Source organism: Balaenoptera physalus (genome assembly GCF_965194825.1).
Source record: "Balaenoptera physalus genome assembly, chromosome: 3".
Lineage (NCBI taxonomy): Eukaryota > Metazoa > Chordata > Mammalia > Artiodactyla > Balaenopteridae > Balaenoptera > Balaenoptera physalus.
The window spans coordinates 104,705,163-104,729,237 of record NC_138890.1 but is presented as its reverse complement, the minus strand read 5'-3'; the positions used below and the strand labels follow the sequence as shown (position 1 = coordinate 104,729,237).

The window sequence follows — 24,075 nt, the reverse complement described above, 5'->3', positions numbered from 1 at the left end:
GTCTTACCCCTAGGTTCTTCATGACCTTGTTTTTTTTCTTCTTAGATACATATATATGTGTTAGCATACGGTATTTCTTTTTCTCTTTCTGACTTACTTCACTCTGTATGACAGACTCTAGGTCCATCCACCTCACTACAAATAACTCAATTTCGTTTCTTTTTATGGCTGAGTAATATTCCATTGTATATATGTGCCACATCTTCTTTATCCATTCATCTGATGATGGACACTTAGGTTGCTTCCATGTCCTGGCTATTGTGAATAGAGCTGCAATGAACATTTTGATACATGACTCTTTTTTTTTTTTTTAAAGAAATGTTCTCTCTCTCTTTTTTTTTTTTTTTTAATTTATTTATTTATGGCTGTGTTGGGTCTTCGTTTCTGTGCAAGGGCTTTCTCTAGTTGTGGCAAGCGGGGGCCACGCTTCATCGCGGTGTGCGGGCCTCTCACCATCATGGCCTCTCTTGTTGCGGAGCACAGGCTCCAGAAGCGCAGGCTCAGTAATTGTGGCTCACGGGCCCAGTTGCTCCGCAGCATGTGGGATCCTCCCAGACCAGGGCCCGAACCCGTGTCCCTGCATTGGCAGGCAGATTCTCAACCACTGCGCCACCACGGAAGCCCCACATGACTCTTTTTGAATTATGGTTTTCTCAGGGTATATGCCCAGTAGTGGGATTGTTGGGTCGTATGGTAGTTCTATTTTTAGTTTTTTAAGGAACCTCCATACTGTTCTCCATAGTGGCTGTATCAATTTACATTCCCACCAACAGTGCAAGAGTGTTCCCTTTTCTCCACACCCTCTCCAGCATTTATTGTTTCTAGATTTTTTGATGATGGCCATTCTGACCGGTGTGAGATGATATCTCGTAGTTTTGATTTGCATTTCTCTAATGATTAATGATGTTGAGCATTCTTTCGTGTGTTTGTTGGCAATCTGTATATCTTCTTTGGAGAAATGTCTATTTAGGTCTTCTGCCCATTTTTGGATTGGGTTGTTTGTTTTTTTGTTATTGAGCTGCATGAGCTGCTTGTAAATCTTGGAGATTAATCCTTTGTCAGTTGCTTCATTTGCAAATATTTTCTCCCATTCTGAGGGTTGTCTTTTGGTCTTGTTTATAGTTTCCTTTGCTGTGCAAAAGCGTTTAAGTTTCATTAGGTCCCATTTGTTTATTTGTGTTTTTATTTCCATTTCTCTAGGAGCTGGGTCAAAAAGGATCTTGCTGTGATGTATGTCATAGAGTGTTCTGCCTATGTTTTCCTCTAAGAGTTTGATAGTGTCTGGTCTTACATTTAGGTCTTTAATCCATTTTGAGTTTATTTTTGTGTATGGTGTTAGGGAGTGTTCTAATTCCATTCTTTTACATGTACCTGTCCAGTTTTCCCAGCACCACTTATTGAAGAGGCTGTCTTTTCTCCACTGTATATTCTTGCCTCCTTTATCAAAGATAAGGTGACCATATGTGGGTGGGTTTATCTCTGGGCTTTCTATCCTGTTCCATTGATCTATATTTCTGTTTTTGTGCCAATACCATACTGTCTTGATTACTGTAGCTTTGTAGTATAGTCTGAAGTCAGGGAGCCTGATTCCTCCAGCTCCATTTTTTGTTCTCAAGATTGCTTTGGCTATTCGGGGTCTTTTGTGTTTCCATACAAATTGTGAAATTTTTTGTTCTAGTTCTGTGAAAAATGCCAGTGGTAGTTTGATAGAGATTGCATTGAATCTGCAGAATGCTTTGGGTAGTAGAGTCATTTTCACAATGTTGATTCTTCCAATCCAAGAACATGGTATATTTCTCCATCTATTTGTATCATCTTTAATTTCTTTCATCAGTGTCTTATAATTTTCTGCATACAGGTCTTTTGTCTCCTTAGGTAGGTTTATTCCTAGATATTTTATTCTTTTTGTTGCAGTGGTAAATGGGAGTGTTTTCTTAATTTCACTTTCAGATTTTTCATCATTAGTGTAAAGGAATGCCAGAGATTTCTGTGCATTAATTTTGTATCCTGCTACATTACCAAATTCATTGACTAGCTCTAGTAGTTTTCTAGTAGCATCTTTAGGATTCTCTATGTATAGTATCATATCATCTGCAAACAGCTTTACTTCTTCTTTTCCGATTTGGATTCCTTTTATTTCTTTGTCTTCTCTGATTGCTGTGGCTAAAACTTCCAAAACTATGTTGAATAATAATGGTGAGAGTGGGCAACCTTGTCTTATTCCTAATCTTAGTGGAAATGGTTTCAGTTTTTCACCATTGAGGACAGTGTTGGCTGTGGGTTTGTCATATATGGCCTTTATTATGTTGAGGAAAGTTCCCTCTATGCCTACTTTCTGGAGGATTTTTATCATAAATGGGTGTTGAATTTTGTCGAAAGCTTTCTCTGCATCTATTGAGATGATCATATGGTTTTTCTCCTTCAATTTGTTAATATGGTGTATCACGTTGATTGATTTGCGTATACTGAAGAATCCTTGCATTCCTGGAATAAACCCCACTTGATCATGGTGTATAATCCTTCTAATGTGCTGTTGGATTCTGTTTGCTAGTATTTTGTTGAGGATTTTTGCATCTATGTTCATCAGTGATATTGGCCTATAGTTTTCTTTCTTTGTGACATCTTTGTTTGGTTTTGGCATCAGGGTGATGGTGGCCTCCTAGAATGAGTTTGGGAGTGTTCCTCCCTCTGCTATATTTTGGAAGAGTTTGAGAAGGATAGGTGTTAGCTCTTCTCTAAATGTTTGATAGAATTCGCCAGTGAAGCCATCTGGTCCTGGGCTTTTGTTTGTTGGAAGATTTTTAATCACAGTTTCAATTTCAGTGCTTCTGATTGGTCTGTTCATATTTTCTATTTCTTCCTGGTTCAGTCTCGGTAGGTTGTGCATTTCTAAGAATCTGTCCATTTCTTCCAAGTTGTCCATTTTATTGGCATAGAGTTGCTTGTAGTAATCTCTCATGATCCTTTGTATTTCTGCAGTGTCAGTTGTTACTTCTTCTTTTTCATTTCTAATTCTATTGATTTGAGTCTTGTCCCTTTTTTTCTTGTTGAGTCTGGCTAATGGTTTATCAACTTTATCTTCTCAAAAAACCAGCTTTTAGTTTTATTGATCTTTGCTATCGTTTCCTTCATTTCTTTTTCATTTATTTCTGATCTGATCTTTATGATTTTGTTCCTTCTGCTAACTGTGGGGGTTTTTTGTTCTTCTTTTTTCTCTAACTGCTTTAGGTGCAAGGTTAGGTTGTTTATTTGAGATGTTTCCTGTTTCTTAAGGTAGGATTGTGTTGCTATAAACTTCCCTCTTAGAACTGCTTTTGCTGCATACCATAGGTTTTGGGTCGTCATGTTTTCATTCTCATTTGTTTCTAGGTATTTTTTGATTTCCTCTTTGATTTCTTCAGTGATCTCTTGGTTATTAAGTAGTGTATTGTTTAGCCTCCATGTGTTTGTATTTTTTACAGATCTATTCCTGTAATTGATATCTAGTCTCATAGCGTTGTGGTCGGAAAAGATACTTGATACGATTTCAGTTTTCTTAAGTTTACCAAGGCTTGATTTGTGACCCAAGATATGATCTATCCTGGAGAATGTTCCATGAGCACTTGAGAAAAATGTGTATTCTGTTGTTTTGGGGTGGAATGTCCTATAAATATCAATTAAGTCCATCTTGTTTAATGTATCATTTAAAGCTTGTGTTTCCTTACTTATTTTCATTTTGGATGATCTGTCCATTGGTGAAAGTGGGGTGTTAAAGTCCCCTACTGTGATTGTGTTACTGTCGATTTCCCCTTTTATGGCTGTTAGTATTTGCCTTATGTATTGAGGTGCTCCTATGTTGGGTGCATAAATATTTACAATTGTTATATCTTCCTCTTGGAGCGATCCCTTGATCATTATATAGTATCCTTCTTTGTCTCTTGTAATAGTCTTTATTTTAAAGTCTATTTTGTCTGATATGAGAATTGCTACTCCAGCTTTCTTTTGATTTCCATTTGCATGGAATATCTTTTTCCATCCCCTCACTTTCAGTCTGTATGTGTCCCTAGGTCTGAAGTGGGTCTCTTTTAGACAGCATATATACGGGTCTTGTTTTTGTACCCATTCAGCCAGTCTGTGTCTTTTGGTGGGAGCATTTAATCCATTTACATTTAAGGTAATTATCCATATGTATGTTCCTATTACCATTTTCTTAAATGTTTTGGGTTTGTTATTGTAGGTCTTTTCCTTCTCTTGTGTTTCTTGCCTAGAGAAGTTCCTTTAGCATTTGTTGTAAAGCTGGTTTGGTGGTGCAGAACTCTCTCAGCTTTTGCTTGTCTGTAAAGGTTTTAATTTCTCCATCAAATCTGAATGAGATCCTTGCTGGGTAGAGTAATCTTGGTTGTAGGTTTTTCTCCTTCATCACTTTAAATATGACCTGCCAGTCCCTTCTGGCTTGCAGAGTTTCTGCTGAAAGATTGGCTGTTAACCTTATGGGGATTCCCTTATTTGTTATTTGTTGTTTTTCCCTTGCTGCTTTTAATATGTTTTCTTTGTATTTAATTTTTGATAGTTTTATTAATATGTGTCTTGGCTTGTTTCTCCTTGGATTTATCCTGTATGGGACTCTCTGTGCTTCCTGGACTTGAATAACTATTTCCTTTCCCATATTAGGGAAGTTTTCAACTATAATCTCTTCAAATATTTTCTCAGTCCCTTTCTTTTTCTCTTCTTCTTCTGGGACCCCTATAATTCAAATGTTGGTGCGTTTAATGTTGTCCCAGAGATCTCTGAGACTGTCCTCAGTTCTTTTCATTCTTTTTTCTTTATTCTGCTCTGCAGTAGTTATTTCCACTATTTTATCTTCCAGGTCACTTATCCATTCTTCTGCCTCAGTTATTCTGCTATTGATCCCTTCTAGAGTATTTTTTATTTCATTTATTGTGTTGTTCATCATTGCTTGTTTTCTCTTTAATTCTTCTAGGTCCTTGTTAAATGTTTCTTGCATTTTGTCTATTCTGTTTCCAAGATTTTGGATCATCTTTACTATCATTACTCTGAATTCTTTTTCAGGTAGACTGCCTATTTCCTCTTCATTTGTTAGGTCTGGTGGGTTTTTACCTTGCTCCTTCATCTGCTTTGTGTTTTTCTGTCTTCTTGTTTTGCTTAACTTACTGTGTTTGGGGTCTCCTTTTCGCAGCCTGCAGGTTCGTAGTTCCCGTTGTTTTTGGTGTCTGTCCCCCGTGGCTAAGGTTGGTTCAGTGGGTTGTGTAGGCTTCCTGGTGGAGGGGACTAGTGCCTGTGTTCTGGTGGATGAGGCTGGCTCTTGTCTTTCTGGTGGGCAGGTCCACGTCTGGTGGTGTGTTTTGGGGTGTCTGTGGCCTTATTATGATTTTAGGCAGCCTCTCTGCTAATGGATGGGGCTGTGTTCCTGTCTTTCTAGTTGTTTGACATAGGGTGTCCAGCACTATAGCTTGCTGGTCGTTGAGTGAAGCTGGGTCTTGGTGTTGAGATGGAGATCTCTGGGAGATTTTCGCCGTTTGATATTACGTGGAGCTGGGAGGTCTCTTGTGGACCAGTGTCCTGAAGTTGGCTCTCCCACCTCAGAGGCACAGCCCTGACGCCTGGGTGGAGCACCAAGAGCCTTTCATCCACATGGCTCAGAATAAAAGGGAGAAAAAATAGAAAGAAAGAGGATAAAATAAAATAAAGTAGGATAAAATAAAATAAAGTTATTAAAATAAACATTAAAAAAATAATTATTATGAAAAAAATTTTAAAAGAACAGACAGACAGAATCCTAGGACAAATGGTGAAAGCAAAGCTATACAGACAAAATCTCACACAGAAGCATACACATACACACTCACAAAAAGGAAAAGGGGAAAAAAGAATATATCTTGCTCCCAAAGTCCACCTCCTCGATTTGGGATGATTCATTGTCTCTTCAGGTGTTCCACAGATGCAGGGTACATCAAGTTGATTGTGGAGCTTTAATCCGCTGCTTCTGAGGCTGCTGGGAGAGATTTCCCTTTCTCTTCTTTGTTCGCACAGCTCCCGGGGTTCAGCTTTGGATTTGGCCCTGCCTCTGCGTGTAGGTCGCCTGAGGGCATCTGTTCTTCGCTCACACAGGACGGGGCTAAAGGAGCAGCTGCTTCGGGGGCTCTGGCTCACTCAGGCCGGCGGGAGGGAGGGGTACGGATGCGGGGCGAGCCTGCGGCTCCAGAGGCCTGCGTGACGTTGCACCACTGAGGCGCGCTGTGCGTTCTCCCAGGGAAGTTGCCCCTGGATCACGGGACCGTGGCGGTGGCGGGCTGCACAGGCTCCCGGGAGGGGCGGTGTGGAGAGTGACCTGTGCTCGCACACAGGCTTCTTGGTGGCAGCAGCAGCAACCTTAGTGTCTCATGCCCATCTCTGGGATCCGCGCTGATAGCCGCGGCTCGCGCCCATCTCTGGAGCTCCTTTAAACGGTGCTCTGAATCCCCTCTCCTCGCGCACCAGGAAACAAAGAGGCACGAAAAAGTCTCTTGCCCGTTCGGCAGCTCCAGACTTTTTCCCGGACTCCCTCCAGGCTAGCTGTGGTGCTCTAACCCCCTTCAGGCTGTGTTCATGCCGCCAACCCCAGTCCTCTCCCTGGGATCCAACCGAAGCCCAAGCCTCAGCTCCCAGCCCCGCCCACCCCGGCGGGTGAGCAGACAAGCCTCTCAGGCTGGTGAGTGCTGGTCGGCGCCGAGCCTCTGTGCGGGAATCTCTCCGCTTTGCCCTCCGCACCCCTGTGGCTGCGCTCTCCTCTGCGGCTCCGAAGCCTACCCCCTCCGCCACTCGCAGTCTCTGCCCGCGAAGGGGCTTCCTAGTGTGTGGAAACCTTTCCTCCTTCACAGCTCCCTCCCACTGGTGCAGGTCCCGTTCCTATTCTTTTGTCTCTGTTGTTTCTTTTTTCTTTTGTCCTACCCAGGACGTGGGGATTTTCTTGCCTTTTGGGAGGTCTGAGGTCTTCTGCCAGCGTTCAGTAGGTGTTCTGTAGGAGTTGTTCCACATGTAGATGTATTTCTGATGTATCTGTGGGGAGGAAGGTGATCTCCATGTCTTACTCTTCCACCATCTTCTCCTGGTCCCCGCCCCTAGGTTCTTCATGACCTTTTTTTTTTTTTTTTACATTCCATATATATGTGTTAGCATATGGTATTTGTTTTTTACTTTCTGACTTACTTCACTCTGTATGACAGACTCTAGGTCCATCCACCTCACTACAAATAACTCAGTTTCATTTCTTTTTATGGCTGAGTAATATTCCATTGTATATATGTGCCACATCTTTATCCATTCATCTGTCGATGGACACTTAGGTTGCTTACAAGTCCTGGCTACTGTAAATAGAGCTGCAATGAACATTGTGGTACATGACTCTTTTTGAATTATGGTTTTCTCAGGGTATATGCCCAGTAGTGGGATTGCTGGGTCGTATGGTAGTTCTATTTTTAGTTTTTTAAGAGACCTCCATACTGTTAAAGGAGCCATTTTAGATTAAAGAAGACTATAGAAATGTCAACTGGATTCTTCTGCTACAATGGAAATTACTGGAATAATTGACAGATCTTGAGTGGGATCTGAGGATAGTCGTAACATATCAGTGTTAATTTTCTCATTTGATGGTTGTATTGTGTTAATGTAGGAGAATGTCTTTGTAGAAAATATACATTACAGTGTTCAGAGGGTGATGGGGGATCAGGTTGGCAACTTTCAGATGGTTCAGGGAAAAACAAAACTTTCTTGTCATACTGTACTTGCAACCCTTCTGTAAGTTTGAGATTGTTTCAAAATAAAATAAAATTTTTAATTTGCTAAAATTGTAAATAACCGGTCAGATTTCCACAATGTATGTAGATTTTAGGCATTAATTGATGATGTTGAGTATATATGGACTTTGAGTTCTGTCATGAGAGTTGTCAGTGATGTGGTCCTTCCTGATGTCTTTCAACAGCTTGAAAATGTGTTTATGTGCAGCTGCTAAGATCTGATTCACTTTCCAAATATTCTATAGCTTGCCATTTAAATATTAATAACCCTTCTTTAAGATTATTATTCTAAATCCCAAATATCAAAGATAAGTAGAAAGGGTAATGAAGTCCTTTGGCCCTGAAAAAATCTGTTTTGGTAAATATTACAACAAATTGCACAATAAAATGTTGGGTAGAATAAGCTTAGTGTTGTCAGTAGTGAATCCTTCACTTCATCTTTGCTCTTAACCATAGCTGTGACGTTTGGTGTCCACTCAGTCAGAAAAAGAGATAAATGTGTACTTTTCCATTACATACAAACAAGTTATATCACTTAAGTTTTAAAATGTCAGACTGGACTACAGTAATTTTGAGAGCACACTGCTGCCTGCCATTTTCTGGTAGAGAGCTCTTTTAAGGAGATTTATATACCTGGTCTTCCCTGGGATTGAAATGTGATTGCACCTCCCCAGTTGTTGGTGGCACTTCCTGAACAGTCCAGCAGGTGGTAGTCTAGGAGAGGAACAGTTCTCGTCCTTCTTCAGTCCCCTGCCTACCAGCAAAACAGAAGGAAGGTGGACTCAGCAACGTTACCATTGCCTTCTCTGTCGTAAGACTGGTATTTCCAAGGTTGTTCTTTCAAAATGAGTACTTAGACATAGAGAGTATTTCCAGAAAGTGGCTAAAAATAATTTTGTGTATATGTATGATTATGCAGTATTCTGAAGTTCAAAAATTCTTTTTCTTTTCTTTTTATTTCATGGTGTCTAGAAATTCCACTGGTTTTATATCTCTTTGCCCTGATTTCAATGACATGGCTTTGGGGAGGCCTGCACATGGCTTACAGACACTTCTGGATGCTGGTCCTCTTTGTCATTTTCAACAGTCTGCAGGTAAGCCTTACAGTTTGGTTACAGCACACATGAACACGAGGCAGGGAGTTTCACCGTAAAGAAATCAAGTGTCCACATGTAGGTGAATTCGTATGCACAAAAACATCACGCAGAGTTTTAGAATAAAATGACAAAGATTATGTTAAAATTTTTTAACACCTGAAATATGGCTGGACCTCTAACTGCTGGTTATACAAATAGGGAAGACATAAAATATATTTACCCTCCTTCATTTTGACAACACGTAAGTAACTACAAAAACATGTTTCTTTTTCAATAGGATTGATGTTTTTAAACTTCACAGATGGCAGCCATCTAGGGCATATGCACATATTTGGAGTGGGTCTGTGTCTAGAAATTAGATCAACTGAGAGTAAAATAACAATGATGGTCAAGCAATTCCCTCTTGAGTCTGATGCTTGGTGTTTTGGTTCACTGAAAAATGATTGACGTCCTCCAAGTCTGGCAATGCCTAGCTTAAATTAGCTTTGTGAGAATGTTTGGATAGCATAACCAGGAATTATATAACTGTAACAAAAGTTAAAGCTGACTTTTTTAGTGCTTTTGTTAAATGGAAAAAAAAGTTGTACCCTGAAATTAGCAAATGGAACAAATGAACTCATTTTTTCTTACTTTTCAAGGTGAAAAGATGTGTCCTAGACTAAAACAATTTATTGAATTTGCCAAGGATATCTGTAAACAGCCCTTGTTTGGACCACCATCTTACAAGAAACCTCTGTAGGAAAAATATTAGGGTTATAGCATAAAACTGAAACATGACTCAAAACATATTTAGGTTTGCTTTTTAGGAGACAGATTCATTAGTGAGATCATATCTAACAGCATGGTGCCTAATCAAAACATAATATCGATTTAGGGAGGGAAAAATACAAAGTGGCTTAAACATTTGGAATCAAGTTGATACAAGTTGATATATAGACATCTCCCAATGGAGTTATAATTGAGTACCAGCTACTAGCGCAGTGTGCCAGTGCTGCCGTTACTAGGATGAAGATGACAGCACTGCTTCTCTAGGACCTGATGATTCAGGGAGTAAGCAAACAATTAGCTGTAAGGGTGTACTCTGGCAGGTGCCATGTAAACAAAGTGTTATGAGAGCAGAGTAGAGGACTTGTTTACTCCTGCCTGTGCTAGTGTTTGAGCTGAACACCAAAGGTGAGCCACTCAGGTCAGAGGCCCTGTCTTGGTCACCTTTGAATACCTAGGCCTAGCGGAACTAACACCACAGTCCACACTGACAGCCTATAGATGTGTTTTATTTGGTGGACACACTGGTACATAGAACAGGGTTTTAGATTGTTTTAATATACAGAGTGAAGTAAGTCAGAAAGAGAAAAACAAATACCGTATGCTAACGCATATATATGGAATTTTAAAAAGTTGTACTGATGAACCTAGTGGCAGGGCAGGAATAAAGACGCAGATGTAGAGAACAGACATGAGGGCACCGGGGATGAGGGGAAGGGGAAGCTGGGACGAAGTGAGAGAGTAGCACTGACATATATACACTACCAAATGTAAAATGGATGGCTAGTGGGAAGCTGCTGCATAGCGCAGGGAGATCAACTTGATGCTTTGTGACCACCTAGAGGGGTGGGATAGGGAGGGTGGGAAGGATGCTCAAGGGAGAGGAGATATGGGGATATATGTATACGTATAGCTGATTTACTTTGTTATACAGCAGAAACTAACACACCATTGTAAAGCATTTATATTCCAATAAAGATGTGAAAAATAAATATTTGCTCAATTTTTAAATTGAGAAATTTCACATGAAAACCTGAATGTCTGGCTTTTCTCTAATGGCAGTATTTGCATGGCAGCAATTTTCAAGTCTTGAGTAGTTGCTGCCCTCTTTAGATGGGTCATGTTACCTCATTATACTTGATATATTCAATTTGTTCATTTTACCTGCCCCTGAGTTTGTGTCATATTTAATGTTTATTAAATAAGTGATGAGTAGATAGTTAGAGATGGGTATTTCAGGCAGAGAATACAGTGTTAGCCTAGGCTGCAAAAAAGAAACGTGATTAATCTTGCCTACATTCAGCAAAGGTTTGGGGGAAGAAGAAAGGTTTTGCAGTTAGTGGTGGGAGAGGAGACAGAAGGCTAGGTTGGCTTAATCGCCATGTTACCATGCTCAGAATGGGATGTTAAACTTCACCCATTAGGTAAAGGGAAGCCATAAAAGTTGGGTGTTTTGTTTGTTTTATTCTGATTAGTTTTTTAAATTTTCTTAGGTTTTTTTCTTTTAATTTTTAAATTTTGAATGGGAATGACATGCTTATACCTACTTTTTAGAAGGATAACTGGAAATGTTTAGGAGGGTATTGAAAAGAAGAGCAGCTCCAGGCAGGAAGGCTGTTATCATATTCCAGCCTATAATGTTTGGGAGTGCACCTGGGAATAGAGATAGGTGACAGGTTTGAGAATATTCTAGAGATAAATATTGACGAAATTTGGTTAGCCAATTAAATGTAGGAACGTAGGGTGCAAGAGAGCAACGTCACCTAGAGATGCTGGCTGCGGTGAATGGCTGGGCACTGACTCCTTTGGTCAACATGGAGGTTACATCAAGAGAGGGTCCTAGGGAACATGCAGCAAAGTTGGTGAGTTCGTGAGATTTGGGAGACATTGGTAAAGCTAACCAATGTTTTAGCAAGAAGGCTAGTGAAAGAGATTGTTAGTGAAAGAGAATCAAGATATAGTGGTGTGGAGTTTCTGGTAGAAAAGAAGGCGTCAAAAGAAAACACCTAACTCTGTCAAGTGTAGCAGAGAAGTTAAATAGGATGAGAACAGAAGGGCATTGTGGTCTAGTGCCCTGGTCCCCAAACTGTAGTGTCATCAGAATCTCGTGAAGGGCTTGTTAAAACACAGATTGTAGGTCCCACACCCAGAGCTTCTGATACAGTAGATCAGGGTGGGACCTGAGAATTTGCATTTCTAGCAAGTTCCAGGAGATGCTGATGCAGCTGCTCTAGAGACCACAGCTTGAGAACCATTGGTTAAAGTAAGTGTGATCGTAACTCCACCAGCCTACTATCTGGTTGACTTCAGCTGAGTCACAGATGTTTACCCAGTTCTACTTTCTTCATCTGTGAAACGGGAATAAATACCATTTAGGATTACAGTGTGATTTAATTAAATGGCATAATGAATGTAAAGCAATTGTACAGTAACTCACACTTAAAGAACAGTTTTTTTTGTTTGTTTTATTCAAGAAGTTTAATGGAGAAAGCAATAGCTTAGGAAGGAAGGTTGGTTGGTTGTTTCAAAGGAAATTTGGGGGTTTGGTTTTCTTTCCTTGTGAAAAGAACCAACAGAGAAGAAGAAACTGACAACTGGAGGAAAGGCTCATTGCCTTGGCAAGATCATGGACAGGGCAGGAAAACAGAAGAGACAGATGGCCTGTCTGAGGGAGGAGTTAGACATGTTTCTTTCACTGAGGCTCAGGAAAGAAGGAAGGATAGGAGTACACGAAAAACTATTCTGGAGCTGAAAGTCTGGAAAGTTGGGGTTTGTATGTAATGCTCTCTCTTATCTGAAAGGCAAAAAGCAAGGACATTTGTTGAGAGGAATGGATTAAAACCTTGTGGTAAAAATAGTAAAAGGTAAGTAGCAGTTTCTAGGCAGAAAGCAAATAATAAATTATGGTGGGTTGGAAGATGGTAAAGAAATGACTGCTTAGAGAGAAATTGGTGGGATTCGGGTTGGACACCTGAAATCTGTAATTGTAATTCAGCAGTAATTAAATAAATTAAGCCTTACGATTGAAATGGCAGCCATTGTAACCTATCAAACCACACACAAGAGAAAGGTTTATTGAGCTCTTATGGAGGTTAGAGGTTTGGTAATAAAGGAGGATTGTTGAGGATTAAACTATATTTCACAGGAAGATGAAAAAGGAATTGTTATGATCTCTTTCTTTGAGGAACTGAAAACAAGCTAAGTATAAGTAAAAACTAAAAATATTTCAAACTCATCTTTACTGAGCTTAATTCCATCTATGCGGCACCGTTGAAGCAATGACTGTTTGTATCACTGTTGCCTGGTATCTGGTGTACTGGCACATTCCTAGCACCAGTGCTCAGTGAGTCAGTCCTAAAAGGAATGCCTGTTAAGAAACACTTGGAAAATATGGTTTCTCTAGGGTTTATTAAAGTTCATTTAATTTATAAACTACTTCACGTCTTCAACTTGGGCATTTCCATGATTCCATGCTTTTTTAAAATTAATTAATTAATTTATTTAGGCTGCTCTGGGTCTTAGTTGTGGTATGCGGGATCTTTAGTTGCAGCATGCGGGATCTTTTAGTTGCGGCATGAGGACTCTTAGTTGTGGCATGTGGACTCTTAGTTGCGGCATGCAAACTCTTAGTTGCCGCATGCATGCAGGATCTAGTTCCCCAACCAGGGATCGAACCCAGGCCCCCTGCATTGGGAACACGGAGTCTTACCCGCTGGACCACCAGGGGAGTCCGTGACTTTTGTATTTTCTTATTGGCTTTTGCCAACACCTGTGACCGGAAACGTGTACTATATATCTTACGCGTGGCTTTTATATTTTGCTCAGAGGTGATTACTGCCTCACTTTTTAATCCAGATTATTATTATGCCATAGGTGCTGTGAAACTGACAGATGAAAGTTATATTTTTATAATATTCTGCTATTTGATATTTATTATTGGCTACAATTTAAAAAAGAAAATCTTGATCATTTGAAATATTATCAGAAATTTCTTGATCACTTTCTGAAGATTCAGGGTTGAGCTACCAAACTTTTAATATGTTTGAGCATTTTAAGAAAATGTATATGAAATACTTTCTAAAGCATGATGGATGCAAATGCAAAAGTGATGTAAAAAAAGTTATCATTCTAAATATGTCTACTGTTATTTTTATTGCTTCTTCCTTGAACTCTAAGACATTTTTTCCCCAAGAACAGAACTTTAATTCAAATTTTTATTGATTTAGGCATGTTATTTACATCTTCTTGATTGTTTAAAAAAATTTAAACTGTTGAGTATCAAGAATAAGCAGAACATAGAGAATAAAGGGGGAAATGTCCTCTGAGTTTATTCCCTGGGGTTTTTTTTTTTTTTTAATTCTAGGAGTTGCTCGCTAGCATGTCAGCGTGTTTATGGTATCTGCTTTTTTTCCACTTCCCCATGATGTGCTTGATGTGTGGATGTGAGGTGAACAAATCCTGATTTTCATTGTGCTTTCTTTTGTATCAAAAGAGGGACTCCAAAATTTCCAAAAAGAAAAAAGTAGTTCTGTACATAATTGCTTAGCAATCCCAAATCCCAAAGGCCTCGGGGCTCTATCTTGATTTTTGCTAAATGGGCTTTCTGAGTGCGCTGAGCATGGTAGCCACCCCCAGTCTTAATTCCTACCGGCTTTCCAGCCCCAGCAGGGAAAATCCTGTGAAGGACTTAAATTACCCTCACTTTGAATCACTGATTATCCAGAAACCAGTCATAGGGTGACGGGTACTCTGGCCAGGCCTGGGTCATGAGCAGACGCTAACAGTGGAAAGATGAGTTGATCTCACAAAAACCACATGGAATGGAATTCCCACCAGAAGAAAAGAATCTCTTACCAATAGAATGGTAACAGTGCTAGGCAGACCAAAGTAACAGATGTCCATTATATATATTTTCTAAATTTTCTTGTTCACTGATGTAAGTTTGGACAAGGCGAAGGACAGCTATTGTCAGACTACTAGGAAACTTAATCAATGTGACATAGGTTTATTATGAATATCCTTGGGATCCATCATATAACCAAATGTCTCTATATTGTCCACAGGAAAGTCATAAGGGACTACATTATTTTTCTTAATTTTCTCATCCATTAACTCAATAACCTCTATTTTTTTTAAAAAAAGTTGAGTTTGTCGTTTCTAAGTAGATTTATGCTAAAACTTACAGATGACAACTTTCTTAAAATGTTTCGTTCAAGGTATATCCACATTTGTGTAACAATTAAAGAAAATAATCACTAAGTTCGATACTCAGCTGGTAGTCACTAGTAGAACCCTATCAGTCATCATAATATTGAAATAGCTACTGTCTAAACCCCCTGCAAGAATAGTGAGAGGCCCGCGCACTGCAATGAAGAGTGGCCTCCCCGCTCGCCGCAACTGGAGAAAGCCCTCGCACAGAAACGAAGACCCAACACAGCCAAAAATAAATAAATAAATAAATTTATAAACCCTTTGCAAGTGTCCCAGACTTCTAGCTATTTAAGCTAGAAGCACCACAGACCTCTAGCAGCTAAAAGGCTAATGCTTGGCTAGACAGGGAGCGCCAGGACCCTGCTCCAGCACTAGACCTGCAGTCTGATGGGTCAGTGCCTATGCCACACTCTAAACATTTTGTGCATCACTCCTAGCTTAACTATGTTCTAAAATACTTTTCTATTTTTAACCTAACCACACAGCTTCAGACTTACATACAGCATTTATTTGAGGTTTCTCTAGTGGTCTCACATTGACTATGTCAAAATTTCACTGACTGACAATCTTCTTACATGTAGGGAATCCCAGGTCAGATAATGAGGGTAGCCGGCAGTAAAGAGGCATGAGCTTCTTGGAGACGCTGAAAAATAAGTTCTGGAGAAGATTCATATACAGAGAAGAACCTTTCCAAAAGCTGAAATGCATTCTTCTTGCAATGCATAAGTTGGCAAGGGAGCGGAACTTTACATAGTATGGGGATATGACATTTCTCAGTATGTGAGTTATGAGACCACATTCTTCAGAATCTTATTTGACTGTCTCCCTGTAACTGACTTGTACTTCTTAGTTTATGCGAGCATCTGGTCTCGAGATGTTCCCTGGCAGTTTTTGAATCATTCCCTATTTCAGAGAAGGGAGTTACAACATGGAATTTGTAGCTAAAAATATATAGCCTGTATTCAAATTTAAGGTCAGCTAGTTAAAATCATTTTCATTCCTAGCCCCGCATCTTTAACAGCTAAATCGCTAGGGAAATAAGTGACTTAAAGGTGGGAACAGTTTCTCCTACATTTTAAAAAATTATTGTTTTTTAGGGGCCACTAGAGTGCCTTGAACACATAAAGCATTTTTCTTCTACTAAAAAATAGTGTTTCTTTTCTTTATCCTCCTTCTTTCTTTCTCTCCCTTCTTCCTTCCCTCTCTTTCTACCTTCGTTCCTCTTTTCCTTCCTTGCTTTCCATGTATCTCTTGTTGTTCTATGTTGAATTTCAGCTTTAAAACGAAAGCCATCTTTCATGAAGAGATTTTCCCAATAAAAATAGTCCTTGAGGTATCGTGAGAAATGGAATATGTTTCCTTGCTCACGAAAAGGTACAGGGTTCATTGCAAATGGAATAGAAAAGAAAATAATCCTCCATTAATTTTCTTCTGTGAGAATCCCCATTTAGCATCCAGAGGGCTTCAGTGCAGGTGTCTACATAGATACCTACATTTAGTCTTGGCTGCTTCCTTTTGAGGATAAACAGCTCTTGGGAAATACACATTGTTAAATAATCAGTTACAGAGGACTAATTGTTTCAAGGCACTCCCTTTGCGATTGCTTTCCAACAGCCAGCAGTAATAAGAAATGTCACTTTGTTTCCATCGGAGACTAGCACATGAACTATTCATGAAGAGTGGAAAAGCAGTGTTCCCAGAAAACCCTGGAATAAACATGTAGAAGCCAGAGGAGGTTGGGATTCTATCATTGATTTGTCCCAGAACCATGTCAAGTTCAGTGGAAAAAAATTACTACACTTGTTTTGTAGAGTGAAATTCAGAAACTAATGAATGCCTCGTGTGCTCTTCAGAACGTCTCAGAACATTTCTGTAACTTTACAAATAAATATACAGAAGCTAAGACAAGTAGATGTATTTAAATTGTCTTGATTAGGTCGTGCAACTCTGTTCAGTGTTCAATAGCATCTGGGCTGGTGAAATATCTTTGAGTTTTCATGTAATAAACTTCTTACTCCATTTGACAATGAATGATAGCATTACCTTCTCATTAACCTGTTGATTGGCCAAGCTGGGCTCTTAAGACAGAGTGCAGGATTTTTACCTTTGTTTGTGCTGGGTTCTCTAAATACAAGTGTCAGGATCTGATCTGCCAGTGAATGTCTTCTACAAATACAGGTTTAGAAATGATGGGATTGAATAGACTACCTTTTGACACCTGGCTGCATCCTTGCAAAACAGGTACCCCATTTCTCCTGCCCTAATCCTATGTTAGTTTCTTACTCAGTGGTTTTTCCATTTCAAAGTTTTTTCCTGTGCCCTCTATGACTGCATTTTTTGCATTTTAACCGTGTAACATGGCTTCTTGGGCTTTGTGAGCCTTTACTTTACCTGTGAAAGGATTTAGCATGCTCTGATTCTGAATTATCAAACCTACAAGAATTAGAGTGAGACACATACCTCCACTTGTTAAAACAGTTTTGGGAGAATAAAGCAGTTAACGTTTGAGCCAGTTTTTACCCAGTCATTCAGATTCTTTGCCTTGGTGTTAATTTATAATTTTTCCAGGGTCTAAAATTTTGTTTTTATCTCATGTATTACTCAGACGTTGGGGTGGGGAGAATACATTTTTTTGTAAATACATTTATATGCATATTTTATGATAACATTCTTTAATATTGAGCTGTTAGGTATAGTAGAAGAAGCATACAATTAAGTATCATGCAACCTCTATTCTACCAAATGACTTGACATTTCTGAGTTTTAGTTATCTACTTTCCAGAGAGAGATGCTAATTCTTGCTCTCAGTTTTGTCCTAAGTATTATATAAAAATATATGTATAAAATATAATTGGTAAACTACATAATGTTTTACAAATACAAAGTTCTATAAATGAATAAATGGACAAAAGAAATGTTTGTCAGAAGCTACATGAAGGTAAATGAGAGGCCAAAGAGAGGAAGTTTGTAAGCTCAGTCTTTTTTTTTTTATTGAAGCATAGTTGATTTACAGTATTGTGTTAATTTCTGCTGTATAGCAAAGTGATTCAGTTATACATATATACATTCTTTTTTTTAAAATATTCTTTTCCATTGTGGTTTATCATAGGATATTGAATATAGCTCCCTGTGCTACACCATAGGACCTTGTTGTTTATCCATTCAATATATACTATTTTTCATCTGCTAACCCCAAACTCCCACTCCATCCCTCCCCCTCTCCCCCTTCCCCTTGACAACCACGAGCCTGTTCTCTATGTCTGTGGGAGCTCAGTCTTTATTTATTTTTTTTTTAACATCTTTATTGGAGTATAATTGCTTTACAATGGTGTGTTAGTTTCTGCTTTATAACAAAGCAAATCAGTTACACATATACATATGTTCCCATATCTCTTCCCTCTTGCATCTCCTTCCCTCCCACCCTCCCTCTCCCACCCCTCTAGGTGGTCACAAAGCACCGAGCTGATCTCCCTGTGCTATGCGGTTGCTTCCCACTAGCTAGCTATTTTACGCTTGGTAGTGTATATATGTCCATGCTACTCTTTCACTTTGTCACAGCTTACCCTTCCCCCTCCCCATATCCTCAAGTCCATTCTCTAGTAGGTCTGTGTCTTTATTCCCGTCTTACCACTAGGTTCTTCATGACCTTTTTTTTTTTCCTTAGATTCCATATATATGTGTTAGCATACGGTATTTGTTTTTCTCTTTCTGACTTACTTCACTCTGTATGACAGACTCTAACTCCATCCACCTCACTACAAATAACTCAATTTCGTTCCTTTTTATGGCTGAGTAATATTCCATTGTATATATGTGCCACATCTTTATCCATTCATCCAATGATGGACACTTAGGTTGCTTCCATGTCCTGGCTATTGTAAATAGAGCTGCAATGAACATTTTGGTACATGACTCTTTTTGAATCATGGTTTTCTCAGGGTATATGCCCAGTAGTGGGATTGCTGGGTCGTATGGTAGTTCTATTTTTAGTTTTTTAAGGAACCTCCATACTGTTCTCCATAGTGGCTGTATCAATTTACATTTCTACCAACAGTGCAAGAGTGTTCCCTTTTCTCCACACCCTCTCCAGCATTTATTGTTTGTAGATTTTTTGATGATGGCCATTCTGACCAGTGTGAGATGATATCTCATTGTAGTTTTGATTTGCATTTCTCTAATGATTAATGATGTTGAGCATTCTTTCATGTGTTTGTTGGCAATCTGTATATCTTCTTTGGAGAAATGTCTGTTTAGGTTTTCTGCCCATTTTTGGATTGGGTTGTTTGTTTTTTTTGTTACTGAGCTGCATGAGCTGCTTGTAAATCTTGGAGATTAATCCTTTGTCAGTTGCTTCATTTGCAAATATTTTCTCCCATTCTGAGGGTTGTCTTTTGGTCTTGTTTATGGTTTCCTTTGCTGTGCAAAAGCTTTTAAGTTTCATTAGGTCCCATTTGTTTATTTTTGTTTTTATTTCCATTTCTCTAGGAGGTGGGTCAAAAAGGATCTTGCTGTAATTTATGTCATAGAGTGTTCTGCGTCTGTTTTCCTCTAAGAGTTTGATAGTGTCTGGCCTTACATTTAGGTCTTTAATCCATTTTGAGTTTATTTTTGTGTATGGTGTTAGGGAGTGTTCTAATTTCATACTTTTACATGTACCTGTCCAGTTTTCCCAGCACTGCTTATTGAAGAGGCTGTCTTTTCTCCACTGTATATGCTTGCCTCCTTTATCAAAGATAAGGTGACCATATGTGCGTGGGTTTATCCCTGGCTTTCTATCCTGTTCCTCTGATCTATATTTCTGTTTTTGTGCCAGTACCATACTGTCTTGATTACTGTAGCTTTGTAGTATAGTCTGAATGCAGGGAGCCTGATTCCTCCAGCTCCATTTTTCGTTCTCAAGATTGCTTTGGCTATTTGGGAAGAATCAACATTGTGAAAATGACTCTACTACCCAAAGCAATCTACAGATTCAATGCAATCCCTATCAAACTACCACTGGCATTTTCCACAGAACTAGAACAAAAAATGTCACAATTTGTATGGAAACACAGGAGCTCAGTCTTTAAATCCTCTCTTCAGCCACTGGTTCTCCCCCTGAATGGTCTCATCCCCTCTTAGGTATTCCCCTCATGCAGTCCCTTGCGATTACACTCACAGTGCTTGGCTTACAACATAGATTGTTGTCTTCACTCATCTGCTTTTAAGTGTGTAGCACATGCCTTCAGTTTCAGGTAAGTAACTTATGGGGGCAAAATAGGTTTATTGTGAGACTGCAGGGATTGGTGGGGACTGTAGAAGAACCAGACAGTAGAGCCTCCTCCCCAAAGCATGCAGATGAGAAAAGCAAACATTGTGTGGGCCAAACAAAAGCTTTGGCAGGTCAATTCTCATAGGGGGCAGTCAGTGTGCAACTCCCGTATAAAAACAAGTTCAAATTTCTTTCTCTGAAGAGGATTTAATTTTCTTTTGGAAGCCAAAAGAGAATAGGGGCTGATCACCTCTTTGGTCCAGCAGAAACTGGGTTTCAGGCATTGCAATGGTTACTCTAGTTATGGTTTGCCCCCCGTCTTGGGGCAAACTAAAAGTTTGTTCAGGTGACTCAGCTGAAAGCCTATCGTGTTTCCTGGAACTCCTCTTCCTCGCAGTCTCTGGACTCCATTGTTTCATTCCCTGGTACTGTGAACCGGCTGAATTCTCCGCTTAGCTTTTGAGCCTCTGAGCAGCTGCTTTCTGCTTAGTTTCTTAGCCTTTCAGCCTCACACAGGCAGCATCAGAAGTGGCAAATGCCTTTACCGTTCCCTTTCTCTTTGGAGCCTTGGCCCCTCAAGTCCTGGTTGCTTTAGTAGATTTGAACTCTATTTTTTGTCTCCCCAACCTTGTCAGATTGCTGCAAGTCCCAGCTACAACTTTCTGTTCAGCCTCTGGGCATCTCACTTTGAATTGGAAAACTCCCTGAAGGAAAAAAAAAAAAAGCAGTGAATATAGGGCTCCCCACTCAATGGGTTTTGCTTCTCTCTAGGATCTTGGTCCGTCAGATACTAGCTGTTGGGATGCCTTCCCTCTGCTGTTTTGTTACTATATTTGTTGTTGTTTTGTTATTGTGTATGTGTATCTGAAAGTATATTCTCCAGCTTGTAGAATTGTAATCAATTAGAATTAATCTGATTTAAACTCTATCAGAGCCAGAAACAAAAGTCTCAAATTTATTTCAACAAATAGCTAATAAATGTTTAACATAAACAGAATGCACATTAATAAATGAAGATATTTAGAGTCACTGCAATTCATCAGATATCCAGTGGATACCTCTTAAAACATATGCACTGGGCTGGTGCTCCTGGGAACACTGATGAGGAAGCCTATACATGCAACTGCTTAAGGTCAACTGATGAGGTGTACTTGATGTCTTCTATATCGCCAAAACATATATATAATATATATATTTTATATATAATATATATTTTATATATATATATATATAGTATTTTGAAAAATAAAAACTGAGTAAGGTCTTAGAATTTATAATCTATCAGTTGAAGACTGAGATTCAAAAAGGATATTCTGGCTATAGAATAACCTCATACCTTTTTCACAAAACTAAAATACACCAATAAGACAAACAGACAGTCAATACAGAGGAGCAGCTAAAGGTGCATATTTTGAAAGGTTACTGCTCTAGGAAACAGGTCTGCCTTCTCAGAATATGGATTTTAAAAAATGCCAACTAAAATCCTACTGAAAAAAGTTTTAATGGCATGAATTCAAATATAAACTGAAATTTTTAAAAAAATCCTTTTAGATAGATGGATCCAGGAAGTTCTATCTTCATCCTTCAGAATAAATCAATTCCATGTCACTGTTTTCCTCTGCAAATATTTAAATAACATTCTCGTTAGCTTGAGAAATACCATGAAATAGTGAGGTAAAAGTATTTTGGAATACAAGTACTATCCTACAGATTTTCAGCTTTGTGATCTTAGGCAAATTATTTAATTTTTCCAAAATGGGAATACGACGATTTACTTTGTAAGGCATCTGTGGACATAAAGCAAAAAATATTTTTAAATTTCTAGCATATAGTAGGTGTGTAGTAACATTAACTGCCTTTCTTCTTTCCCTCACGTGACACCATAATTGCGTATGCATTTAAGATTATTTCCACACAAATGAAACCTCTGAGCTTCAGATCCTCAGAGCATACAACTGAAATCAGTTAGCAGTGTTTCTCTAATTGCTGCTTATTCAGTCTTTTCAGAACCCTGCTGATGTCACAGGCCACATTCACTAAGATATCATCTCAACGATCTTATTTAGCTACAAGACCCCAGTGTATAGATACTATATAAATGTGATGTAAATATGACATCTGTTAGTTATAGGGTGTCCTTTGTTCCAAAATGTTAGTTATGAGTATAACTATAAACACTTCAGACTCTCTGTCAGCCTTGGAAACTCTCACTATAAAGTGGTAATATGGTAGATTACATGTATTTTACCTTATTGTTTGAGCCAATATCATAACACTGGAAATTTTATATTCATCCATTCAAAAACATTAATCTAGAATGTGTTTGTGTATGTATATGTTAGACCACACGTCTCCATGCCTCTCTGCTCAATATATATTTATAATAAAAATCACAACAATAGTAACTAATATTTATTAAGTGCTTATTATGTGGAATTGTATTTATTTCATTTAATCCTTACAACAACCCTGCAAGGTAGAGACTATTATATTTGCCATTTTAAATACAGAGAAACAGAGGCTTAGAGAAGTTAAGTAATTTAGGCTAGGTCACACACCCAGTTACTCATGAGCTGGCATTCTATAAACTATGATCATTTCCCCCACTAGGCTCTGCAATGCTGCAAGACTGTAGAACCTCTTATTATTTCCTTATTCCACAGTACCTTAGCAGAAGGCTGTGCTTATAGTAGCTATTCAATAAATGCTTGTTGAATTAAAAATTTTGCTAAATTAAAATACGTAAAGAGACAAGATGAATTAAAATGAATCAATAAGCATAGTTAACATATGAATTATTGTTTTGTTATCTTTCACTTATAAAAATTAATGCGTTTCAACAAATGTTTGTCTGTTTTAACATTGATGTTCACTATAAAGTCACATTCTCCCAAAGAACAGTCTCTTTTTGGCTTAGTTGAAGATCTTCATTGAGGGATCTGTGGGGCAGCAGTATCGTACAGCAGACTCCAGATTAGACAGAGGTTCCACAGTGAATATGCTGCCCACAAGTTATCTGCCATCCTTCATTTCCCTAGTTCTGTAATTTAGGCAGTCTTAATAGAAGTGACCTTGAGCATCAAGTCAAGTTAGCAAGTCAGGTTCCTGTGGCTTGCTTATTTAGGACACTTGTAAACACTGAGAAAGCTGAAACAGACATTAAAAAAAAAAAACATGATCCCTACCTTCAGAGGCAGGAAAAGCTCTAAAAATAACATGTGAAGTTGGTAGTATGTCTGTGGCTCCCTTACAGATCCCTTGCTTTCTCTTCCCATCTCTCATTGTCTCTGCCACTCTCTAAAGCCCAAGCTCTTAACTGCTGCTGCAACTGAACTGCCCTCCATCTGGACCAATTGCCTAGTCTGTCTTTTTAAATATCATATAGACCTTACTGGGTAGGAAAAAACTTACATATGGGACACAATTAGAGATTAAGACAGGGTTAGAAGAAATCAAGCGTTGGATTGCATGGCCCAGGCTCCAAGCATCTAGGAGGATGATCGTTAAAGGAGATCCAAAAACCATATGCCTTGAGCTAAACAGGCCAGATGGAGTGGGTTTCCCAAACCTCTGGTAACACTCTTATCCATGAACTCCACTGTTTTCTGAAATCCCTAACACACATTACTTTTCAATGAATATCAACTAAGTTTAAACATGGCAGCAAAAGCACAGTACAGTTAACATTCTTCTAGGAAAACATGATAAGTCTCTGGCTTTATTTTTCTCCACTTAATTGATATTTACAGTGAAGACAAAGACATAGTAAACTTAGCACTAACTAGGGCTAGACAAGCCATCTGAAATGATGGAATTGCAAAAAAAGGAATGGAAACTTTGGATTCACTGGCTGTATTCAATCCAAGGAGCAATTGTCCCAGATGTGCTTGGGTCTCTTAAAATGAAGTCAGGGAATTGATGCTTGAGAAGCCATCGTCTCCCTTTTGCTTCTCTGCTTTCTCTCCTTTTTGAGGGTTTAGGC

At 38.9% G+C, this 24,075-nt stretch overlaps 1 protein-coding gene across 1 annotated transcript in view; it reads left to right on the top strand.

Annotated features, from left to right (window-relative positions):
- Positions 1 to 24,075, top strand: part of ADGRV1 (adhesion G protein-coupled receptor V1) — a 560,219-nt gene that overhangs the window by 488,014 nt on the left and 48,130 nt on the right. The window contains exon 88 of the mRNA XM_082458333.1: positions 8,745 to 8,866. Coding sequence (XP_082314459.1) covers positions 8,745 to 8,866 — 122 coding nt within the window. The remainder of the gene's footprint in view (positions 1 to 8,744; positions 8,867 to 24,075) is intronic.